Source organism: Tauraco erythrolophus, chromosome 7, assembly GCF_009769465.1.
Source record: "Tauraco erythrolophus isolate bTauEry1 chromosome 7, bTauEry1.pri, whole genome shotgun sequence".
Classification (NCBI taxonomy): Eukaryota; Metazoa; Chordata; class Aves; order Musophagiformes; family Musophagidae; genus Tauraco; species Tauraco erythrolophus.
In genome coordinates this window covers 10,572,836-10,591,701 of record NC_141471.1, presented here as the reverse complement: position 1 = coordinate 10,591,701, position 18,866 = coordinate 10,572,836, and the positions used below count along the sequence as shown (strand labels likewise).

The following is an 18,866-nucleotide window of genomic DNA, read 5'->3' as shown; positions in this document are numbered from 1 at the left end:
CCTTTGTCCGACGTAAATAGGGCAATTCGCAGAGGCGCCGATTGGCTCAAGCCCCGAGGGGGACGGGAGTCCGGTCTGATGGGCAACTTCTGCCACCCGGACCTCCCCCCCCACTTCAAACCATAACAATGTTGCTCTTGAAGACTTATGTTCAGAACCAGATGCTGAGATGCATTTGCATCTGCAGCCTGCGCTGTACTGCCCAGTTTGACACTCCTGTGTATTGACTTTGCATCTGCCATTGAAAGCGCTCTTCTGACAGCCCAAAATTGACTTTTCACAAACATCAGTGAGAGTTCAGCAGTTGCATAAAACAGGAGTGAGAACCGCTATTTGGAGCTGAAAGAACAGTTCTGCATGTAGCTATTTAAAAATACATGAAGAACTGTAGATCTGAGATGAATTTGGTAGAATATGTGTAACCTGTATATCCACTTAATTTTCTGCACTTATTTAAGTGCCAGGAAATTTCTGACCAATTCTACCTTGTTACAGGTGATGTTTTAATTCCCAGACTGAAGGCACTTCAAAAGTCCTTTCCCAGGAACTATATTTTTCATGACAATAGGCTGTCATCCTACTATTATCATGAAATGAAATGGATAAAATAAAATAAGAAGGAAGACCTGCTGATTTTATATGCATTGTTAACTACTATTTGGACAGTATCTCCATTCTTAGCATTGTACAGTCTAGCATTACAACCAATTTCTGCATATTAAGAGACACTGCATTATGAGATGAGTGATGAAAGTTGAGAGCGGTGTAAGACATCTCAGAAAGGAATAATAAGATAGAGGAGGAAGGGGAAGGGAGCAGAAAAATGAAAGATATTTTGACAGAAAATGAAAGATTGCCACTTCTTATTTTAAAAGGAGTTTGCAGAGGATTAATGCAGTAGAGAGGTGTTTTGCAGCGTAGAACTAATGTCGAGCTTTTCGGGTTAAATCTGGAATCGTCACACGCGCTTCGATGTGGTTGCCAGCTAGCACAGGCGGGTTCAAAGCCCAGTGAAACAAGCAAAGCAGTCTCATCTTTATTTTAGTCTCACTGTTTTGGGTGAATGTGTATATTTCCTCAGGTTCGTGAAAACTCTTTGGGCTGACAGCACTGAGGACATGTCTGTGCACAGTCCAGGGGCAGGAGATGGAGGACTAGAAGGTGCACCTTTACTCACCTTATATTGGATTTGATTGTTTTTGAATAAACGTGTCACAGCCTAGACACTACAGACAGCCATTCAAGTTAAAGATGTAACTGACCGTGAGTTAAATTATGGTTGAACATTAATATAAAGTCGTAACCACACAAGAAGCCCCCTTTTGTAAATCTTCCTTTCTAAAAAGCGTTTCTGTGAATGGAACCATCTGCTTTCAAGATTGAGGGTCATCAATTTGTGAAAAGGATTCTATGACATAGTGAATACTGTGGAATTTATCTCAAGGATTTGGGAAGCCTTCTTCCTATATCCATTCTGTGCTAGTCTTTGGAAAGTGGCCTATTGTAGTTGAAAGTTAGATGATATATTTTGCATTATCATATTATTATTTTATTACTATCAGCTCCAGTGGCAGATAAATCTTACATAACGCTTAGAAACTTTCTCTTGTATAAACCAATTACTTGTAGCTGCCTACAAGAGCTGAAATAAAGGTAAGGAAACATTGCATACTGAGTCCTGTGGGAGCATTTTATAATCTCCTTGGCAAATGAAACACTCATTTGGCTTTTTCAAATAACAGAAATTCCAAAAATCTGAAGAGAAAAGCCTTCCCTCCACCTTCTGGGATAGTTACTTAGAGTAAATTAAAATCAGGGCTGTAAGAAGATCATGCTGGTAATTTAATTCTGTGGAGATTATAACTTTTATGTATAATAAAACAATATATGAAAATTTGAAACTGTAATCCTTAGGCAGCCCTTTCATCTGTTCATTCAAATGGAAGCTCTTTGCCTTCGAGTGTGAGTGAATCACTGCTGAACACAATGACTGAAATTCTTGCATATTATAGAGAAGATCCTACTAGGAGCCCCTAAAGAGGGCAACAAATTCACTGATGCAAATCTGGTACTTGGCACTGCTACCAGGGAATTCAGTGGAAAAGCAAAAGCAAGGAAGCAATAAAAGCTCTTGAGGGCTTCCAGGAGACCATGACCACAGTTCCTGTTGAAATGGATTGAATGAGAGTGGTGATGACTGCTTATAACTCCAAGTCATTTCTTTAGATACAGTCTATACCAGATTTTCTTTTAATCTACAAGACAATACAAGTTTGACAGGAGACAAACAAAAAATAATTACATTTTCATGGAAGCATGGCTCAAAACGGTCATGTCAGATTTTGTTCCAATTTTGTAGAACACATCGTTAGTCATATTTTCAGAGAAAATTAATATTCCAAACCAAAGATACAGCGGAATTAAAATTTTGTAGTACACCAATTTATAGAAAAAGCTGGTACTGTGCTTAACTGTGCAGAGGTCAGTTCAACTTCTCTATTACTTTTTTTGCCATTAACCTGCCTTTGCGAGTGGTATTATAAAATTGCTTTCAGAAGTTCTAGTTTCCTTTTACTGTAAGGGAAAACATCAGGATTTTATCTTTTGGCTGCGTTCTTAGGTAGAAAATACAGCAATTAAAAGAATGAATTTTGTTATATCACAGCAATCTCAGCATTAAAGCTGCAATTTTGACTTAGCAAGTACTGAAATATGTGAAAGTTACTGGCTGTGTCCTTGAGCTCTGAAAATGGAGATTTGGGATGAGAACAAGTGCAGCTCCTCTAGAGAATGTGGAAAGGCAGCCTGCAGAAAGGCACGTCTATACGTTGACCTGTCTGTTGTGAAAATAGGGAAGAAAGCCAATCATTCCCAATTCTGCAGACATTCTGACAGCTAAAGTGGGCATTAACAATTTGCAACACATGGCATGGGGGATGAAAGTCTCTGAGCTCTACAGCTGAGAGTTTCCTGGCTGAAATGAAGTAGCAGTTGAAGGTAGCTTAGAGAAAAACCTATTTTATCATCCACCGTGTAGGGACAAAAGGGATGACATTACCCAAAACTGGGGAAAAAATAATGTCACAACTCAAAAATAGTAACATATTCTGGCTTCAGGTCTGAACACTTTGGAGGTTCATTGGCCTTTGTATGGGGATTGTCCTGACAAAGAAAGACCAAGTTTTAGTACGTAGGTTTCTGCTGATATATAATAATCTCCTGCTGCTTTGCATGGATTTGGTACGTAAAAAAGATTTTGTTACTGGTATATAAATGCAGAACTAATCATTTTGGATTTCAGTTGGCACAAGAGCAGGAAGAGTCTCACAGCGTTATCCTGTCAGACACAGGTTTTGCTGGACTTGCCTGCAGAGCCCAGCGCAGCCTCGGCCAGGCTGGTCAGGAAGAGGGTTGGGAGTAGGAGCAGGAAGATTTGCAAGGACAATCATCAGGCAGTGAGAACTGTTGTTGCTTTAAAGAACTTATGTTCTACTGATTTACACCAGAAAACCTTTGCAAAGTTAAAAAAATATTTTTCTTGCCTAGGCCTTCAGAGAGGGCGAGGGTTATTCGTATGAAGAATTCTGAATTAGAATAAGTTGAGGCAGACAAGTAGCAGATGAAGGTTTCAACAGTTGCTAATATAATTTACATTCATTGAAGATGTGATCAGGTGTATTTGGAGAGGCATCAAGTTGCTCTAAGATGAAAAACAGAGCTAAAACCACAGGAAAAAATGCCATTACTTAGAAGAATTGAACAACTGAGAGAAGAAAAAATACGTCTGAATTTTGATTATTTTTCAGTAATTCTGTATAATTGGTATAGCAGCAAAGCCAATTAAATGTGTTAAAAGTGAAATTGTCTGATAAATGTGAAAATAATTTTGATTTTACTTTGGAGACAGAAGCTAGTATTATCTTCACCTGTGTGAATCTGTGAAAACTGTTTTCTTCACTATTTAGCACTGCTTGCTTTTGGTTTGATTTCAAGTAATAAAATAATTCTTACACATATACTCTCTGTTGACAGTCACTGTTAAGTGTTGAGCATAACAGGGACCTAGACAATAATAATTTCATTATTATTTTTGTAGTTGTGGGTTATAATAGTAACTAATTGTGCTGTGGAATGAAAAGATCTAGGGAGATACCAGCTGATAATAAGAAAAGACCAGGTAGTATCTGGAGCACCTCCTTTGGTTTTGATGTGCAGGTTGAGTTTACTAGAGGTATTAATGTCTTGTCTTCACAGTCTCTACGCTTGTGTTCTCTTTTCACAGACATTTAGGTTGTGGAGTTTCAATTTAAAAAAAAATACATAATTAAACCTTGGGCTCTGACATGAATGAAAACTTCTAGTTTTGCGGGGAAAGTTTGTACCGATGTTTTTTTTCACAGGTAGTCACTACCATCAGTGCTCTTCAGCTGAGAGCAATTTTGTGTCTGCTGCCGCTGCTGTTGTCATCGCATTTGCGTCACTTCAGTGCCTACCGGACTCCTCCTCCCTTGGCATTGTTTCTCTGTGGGAATTCACAGTTGGGAGACGCAGGGCCTAGGCAGACCTGCAGCAGGGGGGACAGTTAATCAGGGGTTGGGCGTCCCCCCGTACCGCTCCCCGTTAGTGACATGGAAGTAATGTGTGTACAAGAGCAGGGCTGTGATCCTGCTCAGCCAGTGGAGATAAATTGTAGTAATTGGGTGGTGAGGCAGGAGCTGGCGCTAGGTGTGACGGCAGAGACAAAGGGGACAGGAAATCGCCGTACGGCGTCATATGCTCCTTCTCAACCTTAATTTTGATTGCAGCTGTCAGCAGGGCATTATGGTTCTTCAGTGTGCTGCTTTATTGAGCTCAGTGTGGGGGAGAGTTCTTTGAAACTGAAACAATGCTGGAAAATGATTGGCATAAGGTTAGCTTTAGGACACGTTGCAGTTCCTGAGATAGCTGCAAAAGAAACAGCAATATCAAATTATTGACAAGGAGATATTTTTAATTAGTTAAAATTTGCATTTTCCATCCGTGCCTTGTTCTAACTCTTGTCTGAGTTAGAGGTGCTGGGAGGTACATTCAAGAAGGCATATTCCCTTAAGTTTAATTTCTTAAGCTCTATGACAAGTAGTCTGGTTCCTCTTCTTTAATGATATACTTGTACAGATTTGAAATATGTTATGAGAAAATGTTAAAATAGTGCTGCAAGAGAAAGAAAATATACCAAAGTTAACAAAAGATACACTTATTATGATTGCAGTGGTTTCTTATGCTCTTTTACCAAAACCGTGGTTTTGTGGAGGTATAAAAACACACCCAACTACTGACCCCTCTGTCTGCAGCCATGTATATTCCTCAGGATTGAGAGATGAATTTCCTGTCTGTATGCAGATGCTGCAGATGCACTCTCCTAGCTTGAATTTGAACAGTGCTTTTGAGAGTAATTCTGTGTGTTTTTCTACAAAGTTTATGTTATTTGTTGGATAATCTTTAGCCTTTTATGGGGCTAGTATTGGCTTAGAGTTGCAAAGTGAAACTGCAGTGATTTTGGATACGTAGTTCATAAATTAATAGTTTTATAGCTATGTTGATTATTTTAATATATATGTATTTCAGCTGAACTTTTTTGTTGTACATTCTTCTGAACTTGAATGTTATCTTAGTTTTTTCTCCTGCATGAATTTATAAATCAAAGACAAAAGTGTAGTGCTAGGCAAGAGAGAAGTAAACTAGAACATGTACATATATATGAACTTTCATGTAAAAATAATTTAAATAACACTATGCCAATATAATCATAGGTACCTGGTGACTCATTTTTGGATATTCATAGAAGAACATGTTCTAAGCAGCCTTAGATTGACTTTTGGGGACTGATTTGAATCCATCTACTCGCAGGGCACATTTGAAAAAGTTAAAATTTGTATTCGAAAAGGATGAATCAGAACTAAAAATATATTGAAGATTCTTCAGCCTACCAAGGGTCTGGAGTAATTTACTGTGGCCATTAACATCTAACATAGTTTCAGGTGAAGTGTTTCCTCAATAAACACAGGAATTTTATTTCCTAAAACTTGTCTGAATCCCAGATAACAGCACAGTTTGAATACTTTCTAGGCCTGTGTAATCTTATACCTGACTTCTTTAATTATTTCCTCCTTAGGCTGAAAATTTGATAAATATTAAAGTAGTTTTTACTTCTACATACTAGAGCTGTCTGCTTTGGCCAAATGGACAAATCTCCTATTTAGACTTTTTTTCTTTTGATTCTGGGCTTAAGTAAAAAGACAATGAACTCCACCTCAATACAGTGGAAAATCTGAAGAATACAGACCTTTTTTTAACACCTCACTGGATAAAGCACTCATCCAAGGAGTGAGGTGGCCAAGTTCTGTGTTCTGCTGAGACTGAGGATGCTTTAGCTGCATCCTAAGAGACTCCACATAGCAAAAAGTCTGGTGCTGACTGCAAGTGGTGATGAAGTTTATAACGTGTGTATGAAATAGGGACTGAACCAGAAATCCCCCTTCTGAGACTGATTCTAACAATCAGATACATAGAATCATAGAATCATAGAATGGTTAGGGTTGGAAGGGACCTTAAAGATCATCTAGTTCCAACCCCTCTGCCATGGGCAGAGAAATCCTCCACTACACCAGGTTGCCCAAAGCCTCATCCAACCTGGCCTTGAACACTTCCAGGGATGGGGCATCCACAACTTCTCTGGGCAACCTGGTCCAGTGCCTCACCACCCTTAATGTAAAAAATTTCTTCCTTATATCTAATCGAAATCTCCCCTCTTTCAGTTTGAATCCATTGCCCCTTGTCCTATCACAACACGCCCTGCTGCAAAGTCCCTCTCCAGCTTTCCTGTAGGCCCCCTTTATGTACTGGAAAGCTGCTATAAGATCACCCTGGAGCCTTCTCTTCTCCAGGCTGAACAGTCCCCTTCCATCTGGTGCTAGAGAGGATTTTTCTTTAGGTGGTTTCTTACAGGAAGATATTAGCAGAATAACCACATCTGGAACTTTTATCAATATTAATTTGAGGGTTTTGTGTGTTTTACTGCACATGGCGTAAAAGCAGAAATTCTCTTTAATTTTGTGATATTTAGTTATTAGATAATAACAGATAATTGCATGGGCAAGTTCTATGAGCTGAAGTGTTACCATAACATCTAAAATCTACAAATTGGGTAACAATTACGTTTGGAGTTATTATTTCAAGTGTAATTACCATGAAATTGTCAGTTCGTGTAATTAAGGAGTAATCACTGGAATTTGCCTTCATAGTTCCACATCCTCCTTGTTGTAAAGTTCTTTGTCACAACATTTAAGTATAAAGATAACATAAATTGACCTCCACATGTGTTGCACTAAAACTCAAAATACTTGTTTCCACTGCAGTGCTAGCTACTGAATGTTCTAAAAGTGTAGTTTCATGGAGAAAACAGAGAAGTGACAGTGTGCTGTGAATGGGAACAAAGTGAAGCAACCTAAAATTCTACTAAGAGTAGAATACTTCAAAATATTACATCATCTACTGTCTTCCTTCCATTGTGAGGAAAGTTTGATTAACAAAATTTCATACAGAAGAGAAGAATCTGTAGTTCACTCTTGGGTTCCAATTGAACAAAGCTTATTTTTGCCTTTTTTTTTTTTAAATATTGCTTATATAGGACACATTTTTGTCAAACTTTCAAGTTATTAAATAGTGATTTTACTTCTTTGTTTGTTTCATTATTTATCAGGTTTTACCTGGCGAGATGATTATACACAGCATGTTATTGGTCAGGAACTCTCAACCCTTCACAAAATCCACAATAGACGCCCTGATATATTTGAATCTGAAGGATTTGATACTGGAAGGTAAGTGTTCAATGGTGGTTTTGCCTGGAAGGTTTTTGGGAGGGTTTGCAAATGATGAGAAATAGATTGGCACAAAAGCTGAATTAAACACATCACCAAAACCGCTATCTAGGAGAGGCTGTTCAGGAGGGCCTGTTGTGATAGGACAAGGGGTAATGGTTTTAAAATAGAGGGAGGTAGATTCGGATTGGATATTAGGAAAAAATTTTTTACCATGAGAGTTGTAGAACACTGGAACAGATTGCCCAGAGAGGTGGTGGATGCTCCATCCCTGGAGACGTTCAAGGCCAGGTTGGACGAGGCCCTGAGCAACCTGATCTAGTTGGAGATATCCCTGTTCCTTGCAGGAGGGTTGGACTAGATGACCTTTGAAGGTCCCTTCCAGCCCTAACCATTCTATGATTCTATGATTCTATGATTCTATGATAAAAGGGAAGGAAACTAGTCATACAACAGCACTGAAAACACCCATAGGAAAACAGCAGACAGAATGAATGAAAATCCTCAACCCTGTTCTTCTGATTATCATCAAGTTAAGAAAATATACCTTCTATTGTTAATTTAGGTGTCAGAATTCAAAAAATCAGGTCTTTTATCCAGTGTATGCAGCTAGACTCTCTAGTCTCAGTTCAGCCAGCTCTACTTGTGACTGGCTTTAAAAGGCAGACTTATACAGTAGCTCATCCAGAGGAGACACTTTATTGTAGAATAAGAGAACAAACAGAAACAAAAAGAAGTATTGAATGATATTCTGAGCAACTAATTTTATTTTCAAACTCATATGCTTCCAAAAGATAGTTGTAATTGATTCAAAGTCCATAGATTTTCAGCTTTAGTTGCAAAATTTCTCCAGGAAGGAGAAATACATGCAAGTTCCAATAACAGAAAACGATTTTGGGACATTTCTATCTATTCTTTGCATTATAGAGGCCATTTTCCTCATGGTTTGAAAGATATTGAGGGGTGACTTAGTGATTATTGGTGGCAAGAGACACAGCATCTATAATTGTGTAGAGTGATTTGGATGTAGAACCTACAATTATATCATCCTCAGATACAGATATAAATATACTCTTTACCTGGTCTGTTCTGTCCTACAAGCTTTTAAGTGCAACCCAACTACACAAACCCCAGAAGGAAATTTTAAAATGCATAAAATTTTAGGAACGTTAAAAATGGTAAATTTTGCTTTCTTCTACATGATTTTAAGAAATGTAATCTCAAAATAAATGAAATTGAAAGCAAGCGCTTTTTGTTACAAAGCTTTCTTTATAGTGGGACAAAGCGTGAGCTTCTAGCCTTGATGGGAAAGATGTTGGATGTTGGACTTTAGATCTGCATATACCTTCATATACTGCAGCATGTGGTTTGCATACACTGCAAAACCAGTTCTTTTCTAGATTGCTCTTTTATGGCAATAAAAATGCTGTGGAATTGATACTTTCTAGCGGCTTCAGCTTTGTTTGCTTCAGTTTGTTTTAATTTAATTCTTAGAAATTTACCCTGTATTTCGGGTATTTGCTGAATCAAAAGCGTTCTTTAAAATGACAGCACCATGTATTTCAAGAGTGCAGTAAGGTAGAAACGTAACTTCTAAAGAAGATACTGATCTATAGATCATCATAAAGGCGATAACAACATGTGGTTGAATCCATAAACTTGTTTTCAATGCTTAGATACACAAAATGCCATTACTGTGTGGATTACTCTCTGTATGTGGTATCAGAAATGATTCTGAATATCTGGTAGGGGATTATTTTTTTTTAGAACAAGTATCTCAAACATTTTTTCATCAGAGTAAGACAAAATTGGCCAGATTTCCATGAGATTGGGACTATATTCTGCAGCGTTCCAGATTCATCATTACAAAAATATAAAATGTGTAAGAAGATAAAAATAATTTATTTTTTAGACTGAGAACAGATGATCACTTTTAAGAGTTCCTGTTGTGATCAGGTTTGAGCTGGTTTGCATTTTTAACTAGTTTATATTTTAACTAAAATTTTTTATATTTTAACTAGTTTTATAATTTTTAAAAATAACTTAGTTTGAATATTGACACTTTAGGAATATCAGAATTTCAAATGTATTCTACTTATAGCAGTTCCTATTGTGGATAGATTTTCTGAAGTTACCAAGCTGTGTTTCTGAAAGCATTATCTTATGTGCTGACAGTTTAAAGCATTAATTGATTTTTCTAGTTGTCCATTTGCAATACATTCTGTAGGTCAGAGAACAGTAGGAACTTTTTTGTCTGGCGTCTTGCAGATTCTGGTAAAGTTTACTATATGCTGGGTGTGCTTAATGCGCTTGCTAAAATCTTATCAGATAATATTAAATAATTTAAAAAGCAACTTAGTGTAGGTATCTAATTATCAAAGAAACATTATGGCAGGAAGACCTTTTATTAAGGGTAACGTGTGTAATAAGGCAATATGAAGTCATACTAATGAGTCATTAATCCCCACAGAGCTAGTGAGAGCCAGAAAATAGACTCAGACACTTGAAAGGTAAATTGACTTAGGCTAAATTAGTGCGTATGAAATCTGATGGAACAGAAGACATGGAATTCATCTTGAAAAAAATGCTGAAACTGGGAGCTTGATTTCAAGATGAAAGTTCTTTCTTTGGTGGCTAACTGGAGTGTACGTAGTATTTCCTGGGCCCTTATTAAATTTAAAAAAAAAAATCCACTCTTGAAAGAGGATCCAAGATAAAGGAAAAAAGTCTATTCAGCACACAGGGAATAAGTGTCAGTTGTGTTCATCGGTGCAATTAGGCAAAACCACAAACGTTTCCAGCAAACTTCAATGTATGAAATAGGGTATAGCGTCATTTCTATAATAAAACCATCATTAATTCAGTATTAAGATTCTCAGGGCATTTAAAAGGAGAAACTTTATTCTAAAAAGTGTTGTAGCTATTAATTGAGAAGATTCTAGAAAAGCATAATATCTGAGGTGTAGTGATTTAGATACTTCCACATAAAAGCTTCTAAAGTGCTGTTTTTTGTATAAAATAATTATTTCTATGAATAAATGATTATATATGTTATTGTCTTTGTACCCTGAAGACCATTGTATGCAAAGCCCTTTTTCAGAACAAATTAAACCTGAAATACTTCCGAATAAGTGCACAAGAACTCAACAGACAGTCATTTCTTTTACTCACCAGCTGTTTTTATATATTTGTCTTTCATCCATTTTCCAATATCACTTTGTCAAATTTAAAAGAAATACTTTAATTCAGTTTCAATAACAGCTCATTTAACGCATTTTACTTTCTGTGTTAACAAGGTGAACAACAGTATATACTGGTGACCTACAAAAATTTTTAAAAATCTTTCAAGTAATTCATAGGATTTTATTAAAGTTGTCATCAAATGAAATGTAATGCTTTGTTAGACTTTTACATTTTAATTGTTTAAAAGTTAATATCATAAAATATTACATTTAATGTGAAATTTAACCCCAATTTGAGCGAAATTACCGTCTCTGTAGGAAAAATTAGAAATCTTAGACTCCGGATTTTGCTTCTACCGCCAGTGTTGGTGGCCATACGCTGTAAATAACGACTTAAAAAGTTAACCCAAGTACTGTCTTTTATCTGCACGTTCAATTCCTGTGAGCTCCAGTGGAAACCTTGGGGCAGAATTTGGTCTGGTGTTTCCATTTTCCTTTCTTTTCAACGTTAGCTAAGAAAGGAGAAGATAAGTATTTGGAATTAATTGATGAATGAAAAATGGCTGTTTGAAAGTGGGATTCCTTCTATGATGAGAGCCTATTTGGGTTAGTTCATCTCTATCGAAGCAGAAAGCATGCTGCCCAGCTCTTTCTAAAACTGCAGAACAGTTTTTATCTGGTTTTAAGTTGAAAAGGAGGTGGATAATGTTACCTGCACATCCAACCTCCACCATAAGACAGAACTTAGAGCTCTGGAATAAGAGAAAAATGTGAACAGCACGAGAAGTAAGCAAGACTTATGGTGAATTATATCAAGATCGCTATAGCGCTCTGCGCAGTAAACCTTTGTTTTCCTAGAGTTGGTGTGCCTGATGGGTGTCTGGTTCTTTTAAACTGGGGAGAGGTGGAGGGTTTCTCTGGTACTTGAAAGTGACCAACCCTGTGGACACTATTGGTTGCAATGCCACCACAGCAAATTAGATTATTAATTACATTTATTGGCATTAAATTAGTTGGGACACACATTTGATGCAACTGTGAGCATGGAAGGAAGTGTGTTACTTTGTGCATAAAGTAATGCAATTAAACCCAGGATTTGGAAAATGAGATAATGGTACTCTCTTAAGCTGTGCCCCCTAATAAGCGCCATGATGTGGGACAGCAGAATAAATTTTTGCTTACCGTGGCGCAGAGGTGTTGAAAGTCAAATGATGCCTCATTTTCCTGGGCTGGAAAGAACAACCTGGAATTGTTCTTCACTGCAGAAGCATATGAGCATGTGGGTAGGAAATGGTGACACCAAAAATGTGATTTCCCTCAAAACAATGTGTCGCTCACAGGGAAGGACACAGACTGGGAACCCTCCCTCGACTTTCTTACACAAGAAATGAAATAGTTACTGGTGTTGCCATTTAAATTATCATCATCATTGACATGTTGTTGAGATAGATGAGGAGAGCCAGTAATAATTCAGATTCATTGCACACAGTGCTCTGAATCTCAAATAAACACATCTCACTGCTGCTGTTTAATCACATTTTTAGCTTTTCTTTGCAAACGTCACCAAGATCTGCCTAAGCCAGTCTGGGAACACTGCTGTTCTGTGAATCCCAGACACATGAGAAGATCAGAATTAATACTTTTTCCATCTTACTATTTACTTTTTAAGCCTTTTGCTGGAGCTGACTTGCTCTGTTATTTCTGCACATCCAGTAGTCTCACTGTGTTCTGTGAATTGGTGCAGGGCCAAATTGATGTTGAATCTCATCATCATCCAGCATTTTTTTTTTCAATCTTAGAACCATCTCATATTTCTTTGGGCGCAATTTAATCTTGCATATTTTCTTTTTACAAATCATTTTTTTTCTTCTGAATATGGCTTTGCCTTGATGTAGACATTTTATTTATTTATTATTTATTTTAAAATTGTTAGTAGTGCAAGACATTTTGTCTGCTTTTGCCAAAGCATTGAATTTTCTGTACTTTAGTGGTTCCTAATCTTTTGGGTGAGTTTTTTGTTGTGTATGGAACGATCTTCATTGGTGTGCAGTATGAAGCAGTGCCTTTTTAGCCAAGCACTTTGTACGTTGTACAAACCGGTAACCTTTTCACTTGCTTTTGCTGTGCAGGACTTTGGGACAGAATACAGATAATGAAAGGAATTATGATCTGGAAAATGATGTGGACTTGGCCAAGTCTCTTCAGCAATATCTTAAATATCTCGATATTCTCTCCCAGTCTGCAGCTACAAATTTGTATCCAAGGAAGATGAATGACAAAGCTTCTGTCAAGGTAGTGTTTTTAATGTGGTTCCTGCGTTCTGTGATTTTGGCTTGCTTCTTCCCTCAATTCTCCTTATTTTTCAGTTTTCCCTTCTGTCCTGAGACCAGATATTGTTTCTTACTGCCTCCTCCATCTGATTATCGTAACTGCACTAACCAAGTTGTCTTCAAATGAGTTGGGTCAACTTCAGCATTGTAAACAATTTAGCTCTTCTAATCCAGAGCATTTTACCATAACTATGGACAGATTGAGTGTGAGGAAGGAGGAAGAGTGTGTTAAAAGTGGTAACATCTTCACTGGCTGATCTGAAACCCTTCTTACAGCATCTGAACTGCTCCTCTCCGAAATAGTGGCTGAAGTACCCTGTGAATTCTTGCTGGTGTTTATGGTCTTAGAGTACAATTAATATAATCTTTGAGTGGATTTTGGTAATGGATCTGATGCATTGTGCCTCAACATTTCCTCCTTCTTATTGATCATAAAAGAAGCCTATCATGATCAATTAAGGTTCATATGTATACATTATAAATATGTGTGTAGCTAGAAAAATAAACCACAACCATTAAATCTTGAATATTGGCTATGCTAAAAAGCCACACAGATGCCTATTTGCGAACTAAACCAATTTTTTTCTTTCCTAGAGAAAATCTGTCTCACTGTAAGATGGAGCTTGATAAATTTATAAAAATGATTGAATGAAAGGATTGCATATGACAGGCCCTTACAGCCCTGTATCTTTTGCTCAAAAAATATGTTTATCCAAAGCAATCTATTATTTTAAAGAAATAAGCTGCTGTTATAGCGATCCTTTCAAAAAAAAATTGGTGTGTGCTATTTGCTTGAATACAGTGTAAATGCAACAACTGTAACTAAAAAATATACTGAAGTTTTAGGAAAAAAATCAGATGAAGAAAATATAATGTCAAAGCCAAACTGCTAGTTTTTTCCAGGAACTAACTCAGAGACACAGTACTCCTGCAGTGTATCTGCAACAGCAACTCCCAACAACAGTATCAGTTGTATTGACTGTTTAGTCATGGTGTACCTGAAATGTTATTCTTGTCAGAAGTTGCAAGATTCCAGTCCCACTGATTGGCATCTGTAACACTTAGGACTTATGGCATATGTCATTGTGTGTTCATCTGGGGTACAGGAAACTTGCAGGCAGCAGCAGGGCAGCTTTGGGGATGGATGAGCAACCACCTCCGTGGTGCTTCCCCTCCACTCTTTACTCACAGGTGCTGACTGCAGCGGGGACGCGCTGCTTTCAATCACTGGCTTTCAGAGACAAGAAGACTTGCTCAAGAAGTGTTGCAGTGGCTCTGATGCTGTCGTGCAAGTTCATAAATAATCCATATGGCTGAGACCTTCTGTGGGGAAGCCTGCTGTGATAACACCACCCACCAACCTTATCGAGTGTTGCCATGGAGATGGGTACTCTGAAGCCTGGGGGAGTGGGATAAAGAGGAGAAAATCTGGAAATGAAGCACGTATAGGAGCAAACTGTACACTTCTATTTACTAAGGAGCATTTTAAAATAACAGACAATGAGTCAGATGTGTTACCTATAATCTAAAAATAAAAAAAAAGGAAAATTATCTTAAGAATTAGTAATCACTCGTGAATTTTAAGTGATCTTGCAGACATTTCCCTATCCTCTGCAAATCAAATGCAACTGCTCTTCTTTCATAAGAAAGAAGAGGGACACTGTATTTGTACCTTGATTCATTTGATATATTAATGGAATGACATTTAAGCAAAAGAGAAACCAGGATTTTTTGCTACTCCAAGAAGCGGAAAAAAAGTAAAATATAACAATTTAAAAAGAGTAGGAAGGATAGTAACTGCAGGAGCTGCATTTGATATGGTCATACCACTTGAAATTCAAAATGCCCATCTTATGCACTGTAATTGTATGCTTCAACAAAATCTTGATACTTTATTTTCGTATTTCATATATGGATAAATTATGAACATACATTAAATAATTGTAGCAAAGTCTTATCTTTTTAACTTTCTTACACTTTCCAGATTGCACTTTTCTGATTAAAAATAAGGGTAAGACAGAGGTACTTTACCCTAATTAAACTTAGAATTGCAGCTTTTGAGTCTTTGCCCTTCTTAAAAATAATTTTCTTTCAAGTGTATATTTACCTCTGTCACTTTGTTCTTGCTGTTGGGGAGTAGGAGATGTAACACTATTCTGGTTGCTTTGATACCTTACCTGCTATGAAGTATAGCTGAATCTTGCAGAAATTTAGTGCTTCTAGGCAGACTTCCTGAGCAAATTCTGGTTTGTTCCAAAACTGTTGTCAGAGGACTCTGGCCAAGAGTAAAAGAAAGCAAGAAAAAAAACCAAAAAGGATTTAAAATATCTGTTATATTCCAAAAGTGTTTTTCAGTATCATAACTGAAATATTTTTTTTACAAATTTTTAGTCTTTAGTTTTCCTACTATCTTCCACATGTATTACCAGAATAAAACTATAGAGCTTCAACATTACCAAGCAGAGAGCACACATACAGTTATGTGTGAAGTTATAAAATAAGAAATGTGGCAAAACCTAAACCAGGTTCCCATTCCCCTTGTTCAAACAACTGTTCAAACAACTGCCAGCTTGAGGCTTGATACAACAGTGACCAAAATAACACTCTTAAACTTAAATCATGGATGGACCAAAATTCCTATAATGTCTAACGTTTATTGCAAAAGCTTCTCTGAGTGATTTTGGAAGCACTCAAAGTTCTTCACTAACTTAGATTTTTTTTCTCAGTATTTAGACAGTATCTACTGCAGGCTGTAATCTAGCCAGTTGATAATGACTCTGCCAGTGAATAAATAGCAGTAAATCAGAAGATTTGGTGGGTCTGTTTCCTGAGGATTACAGCTCTAAAGAGCGTTTCACTTTCGTTCAACTGAAAGGAGTTATTCAGAAAATGGGCACTTGGTGGCATTTGTTACTTAAGCATTAGCTAGTGGTTTTTTGGTTTTGTTTTTTGCCCTTCACTTGGGCTTAATGAAGGTTTTACCATTCACAAAATGCTGCATTATCAGTCTTGGTGATTCTTTTCTACCAAACCTGAACTTAGTATGGAAAATAGCATAGAGCCAGGCACTTACACATAATAAGAAAGTTTGGGTTTTCTTATCTACTGAGGCAAGAAATGCAGAGGCTTCAGATTACAGGTGAATTCCTCTGCTCTTCTCCCCTCCACTCAAAGTAAACATCTCTCTTGTAGAATAAAAAACAAACCAAAACCTTGAAAAAACCACTGCGCTGTTGACACTGCTACAGAAGCAGAGCTTTGTTGGGTTCGAAAGGACAGCAGGTCGCGGGTATGAGTGAAGCTCGTCAGCTGTGGAAGGGGAGCTTGCTCGCTTGGCTGCCGACGGCAGCCCTGCTGCGGAGCGCGGCGTAAGCGTTTGCATAGCTGCGCACGTGGGAAGCCTTGAGGAAATCTTTAAAGAAAGGAGATGAAAAAAGAGAAAAATAGCTATGTCCATGGCAGCCCTTACAACAAAGGAAAAAGAAAGAGGCAGCAAAAATTATCAGTATGGAAACAATTACTCCTGTTGTCTACTTTTCACCAAGGCAGTGAGGACTGATCTTACATTATAGTTTTTTAAAAGGTCCGAATGCCAGCAGTTGAATAGTTATGGGAGGTTTCAATTATACTACTTTTAACTGACCAAGAATAATTTTTTCAGTCATCACAGAAAGAGAAAAGTTTCCAAACCTACAGAAGTCTCAAAATCAGAAAGAAAATAAAAATAAATCAACTGAAACTGCTTGTTTATTCCTTGAACTCGCTATTATTTTTACATATTCCTATGTCTTCTGGTAGCCTGACTTGTGAATTTTTTTCAATGCCTCAGGCTGGCAAAAGTGCACAGTTCAGGGGCCAGATGCTTCATGGGCTCCTTTTGGAAACCTTCTAGGCTGTAGGAATAAGGAATTTCCCTGCTACACTTACACTACTGCTGCATTTCTTGTTGCAGAGGTCTCAGTTTTATGGTTTAGGTTTTTAGGGCTAGAAGATGCGTGTACTTGCTTTGATTCCTTCTCCCAGATTTGGCCTCCGAGGTCTTCAGAACCTGGGTCCTACCTGCTGCTAAGGTCTTCCTCAGGCTGGTGTTCTGTTCAGGCCCCAGGATGTAGTGTAGGGAGGAAGAGAAAGTTATCTCAGAGTCCTCAGGGAATTTCATCCATTTTTTTTGCTATTTCTGTTTCTTTGGGTTTTAATTACTTACATTCTTTCTCAAAATAATCTTTATATATAGATGTTGGGACTGCAAAAATATCTGAGTCTCAAGTATTCTTACAAGTTTTAAAGCAAAAACTTTGGAAAAAACATAACCTTTACATCAAAGAAGTCGCTAATAAAGTTAAAAGGTTTTTGCAGAATCACGAAGTGAAAAAGAAACAGATAAAGTGCCTGGTTAGTGGCAGAGGGGTATGGCTGGTTGTCAGATCAGCAGTACAATGGTGCTGGAAGGGGAGAAGGTGCAAATAAAAGCTGCTGTGGCAGAATCAGTTTGCTGGAATCTAGAAGGATAAGAAGGTTGAAGGATGCATTTGGTGAAGTTTATATTTTAGTCCTCGGTACAAAAGGGAACCTTCCACTTATTTTCCCCTTTCACATTCAGGGAAGAATACTCATAGCTTTGCTGGGTTAAAAATCAATTGTCTGATGCTTTGTGATTGATCTCCTGAAAGAACTAGGATGTGTGATAATTATTGAAAAGGATTATTATTTATTTTAGAAAATCTGAGTGCACAAGTGCTCAAAGATGTACTCTGAATTTATCTGCAAATAATAATTACTGTGATTAACTGGTAAGAAATTACACAGTCATTGCTCATTTTAATCTGGAGATTTTATTCAAAAAAGCAGGACCCTTATTTATCTAACACTGATTAAAATATGGTACTGAATGAAGATCATCAGAAACTGATTTGATGGCTGACTGCTGAAAACTCAAAAATCTTTTTGCAATGTATATATTTAAACTCTGCTTATATAAATGTAAATTTTTATATTTCTTATATGTGACTTTATGAGTAAGTAAGAAAAATGTAATTCACCGTGTGCACAAACACTTTCATAAAAACATCAGGAATAATTGCTAAAGGAGTGTTTCCCTGAAGCTACAGAATTGCCCTTCTATAGGCATATCTATACAACAACCATGAGAGTAAATCTGGATGTCTCACAAGCGTTGATGTGTTTATTTAGCTAATGCCATTACAAAGTAGGGAAGAACTAAGACCCCTACTTCACAGACAGATTAGATAGCTTTTCTGAGGTCGTGCAAGAATTTTTTGATAGAGTATAGACTAAAAGTTAAGCCTCAAATCCCAGATAAGTGTTTAATCTTTTGGATCATTCTCCCCTCCATGGCTCTTTTCAGTTAAATAGAAACATTAAAGTCCTCTTAATAACAAACAAACAAACAAACCCACAAAAAAAACTCCAAAAATCCATAAAAACCTTATAAGCACTGGAGCAGAATTCATGTGACCAAATACAGATGTTTATATTGG

The 18,866-nt window shown here is 37.2% G+C and overlaps 1 protein-coding gene across 1 annotated transcript in view; it reads left to right on the top strand.

The window, feature by feature from the left end:
• The window catches only part of PTPRN2 (protein tyrosine phosphatase receptor type N2), a 683,076-nt gene that overhangs the window by 242,351 nt on the left and 421,859 nt on the right, over positions 1-18,866 (top strand). Inside the window, exons 4-5 of the mRNA XM_086614526.1 lie at positions 7,739-7,856; positions 13,168-13,330. Coding sequence (XP_086470652.1) covers positions 7,739-7,856; positions 13,168-13,330 — 281 coding nt within the window. The remainder of the gene's footprint in view (positions 1-7,738; positions 7,857-13,167; positions 13,331-18,866) is intronic.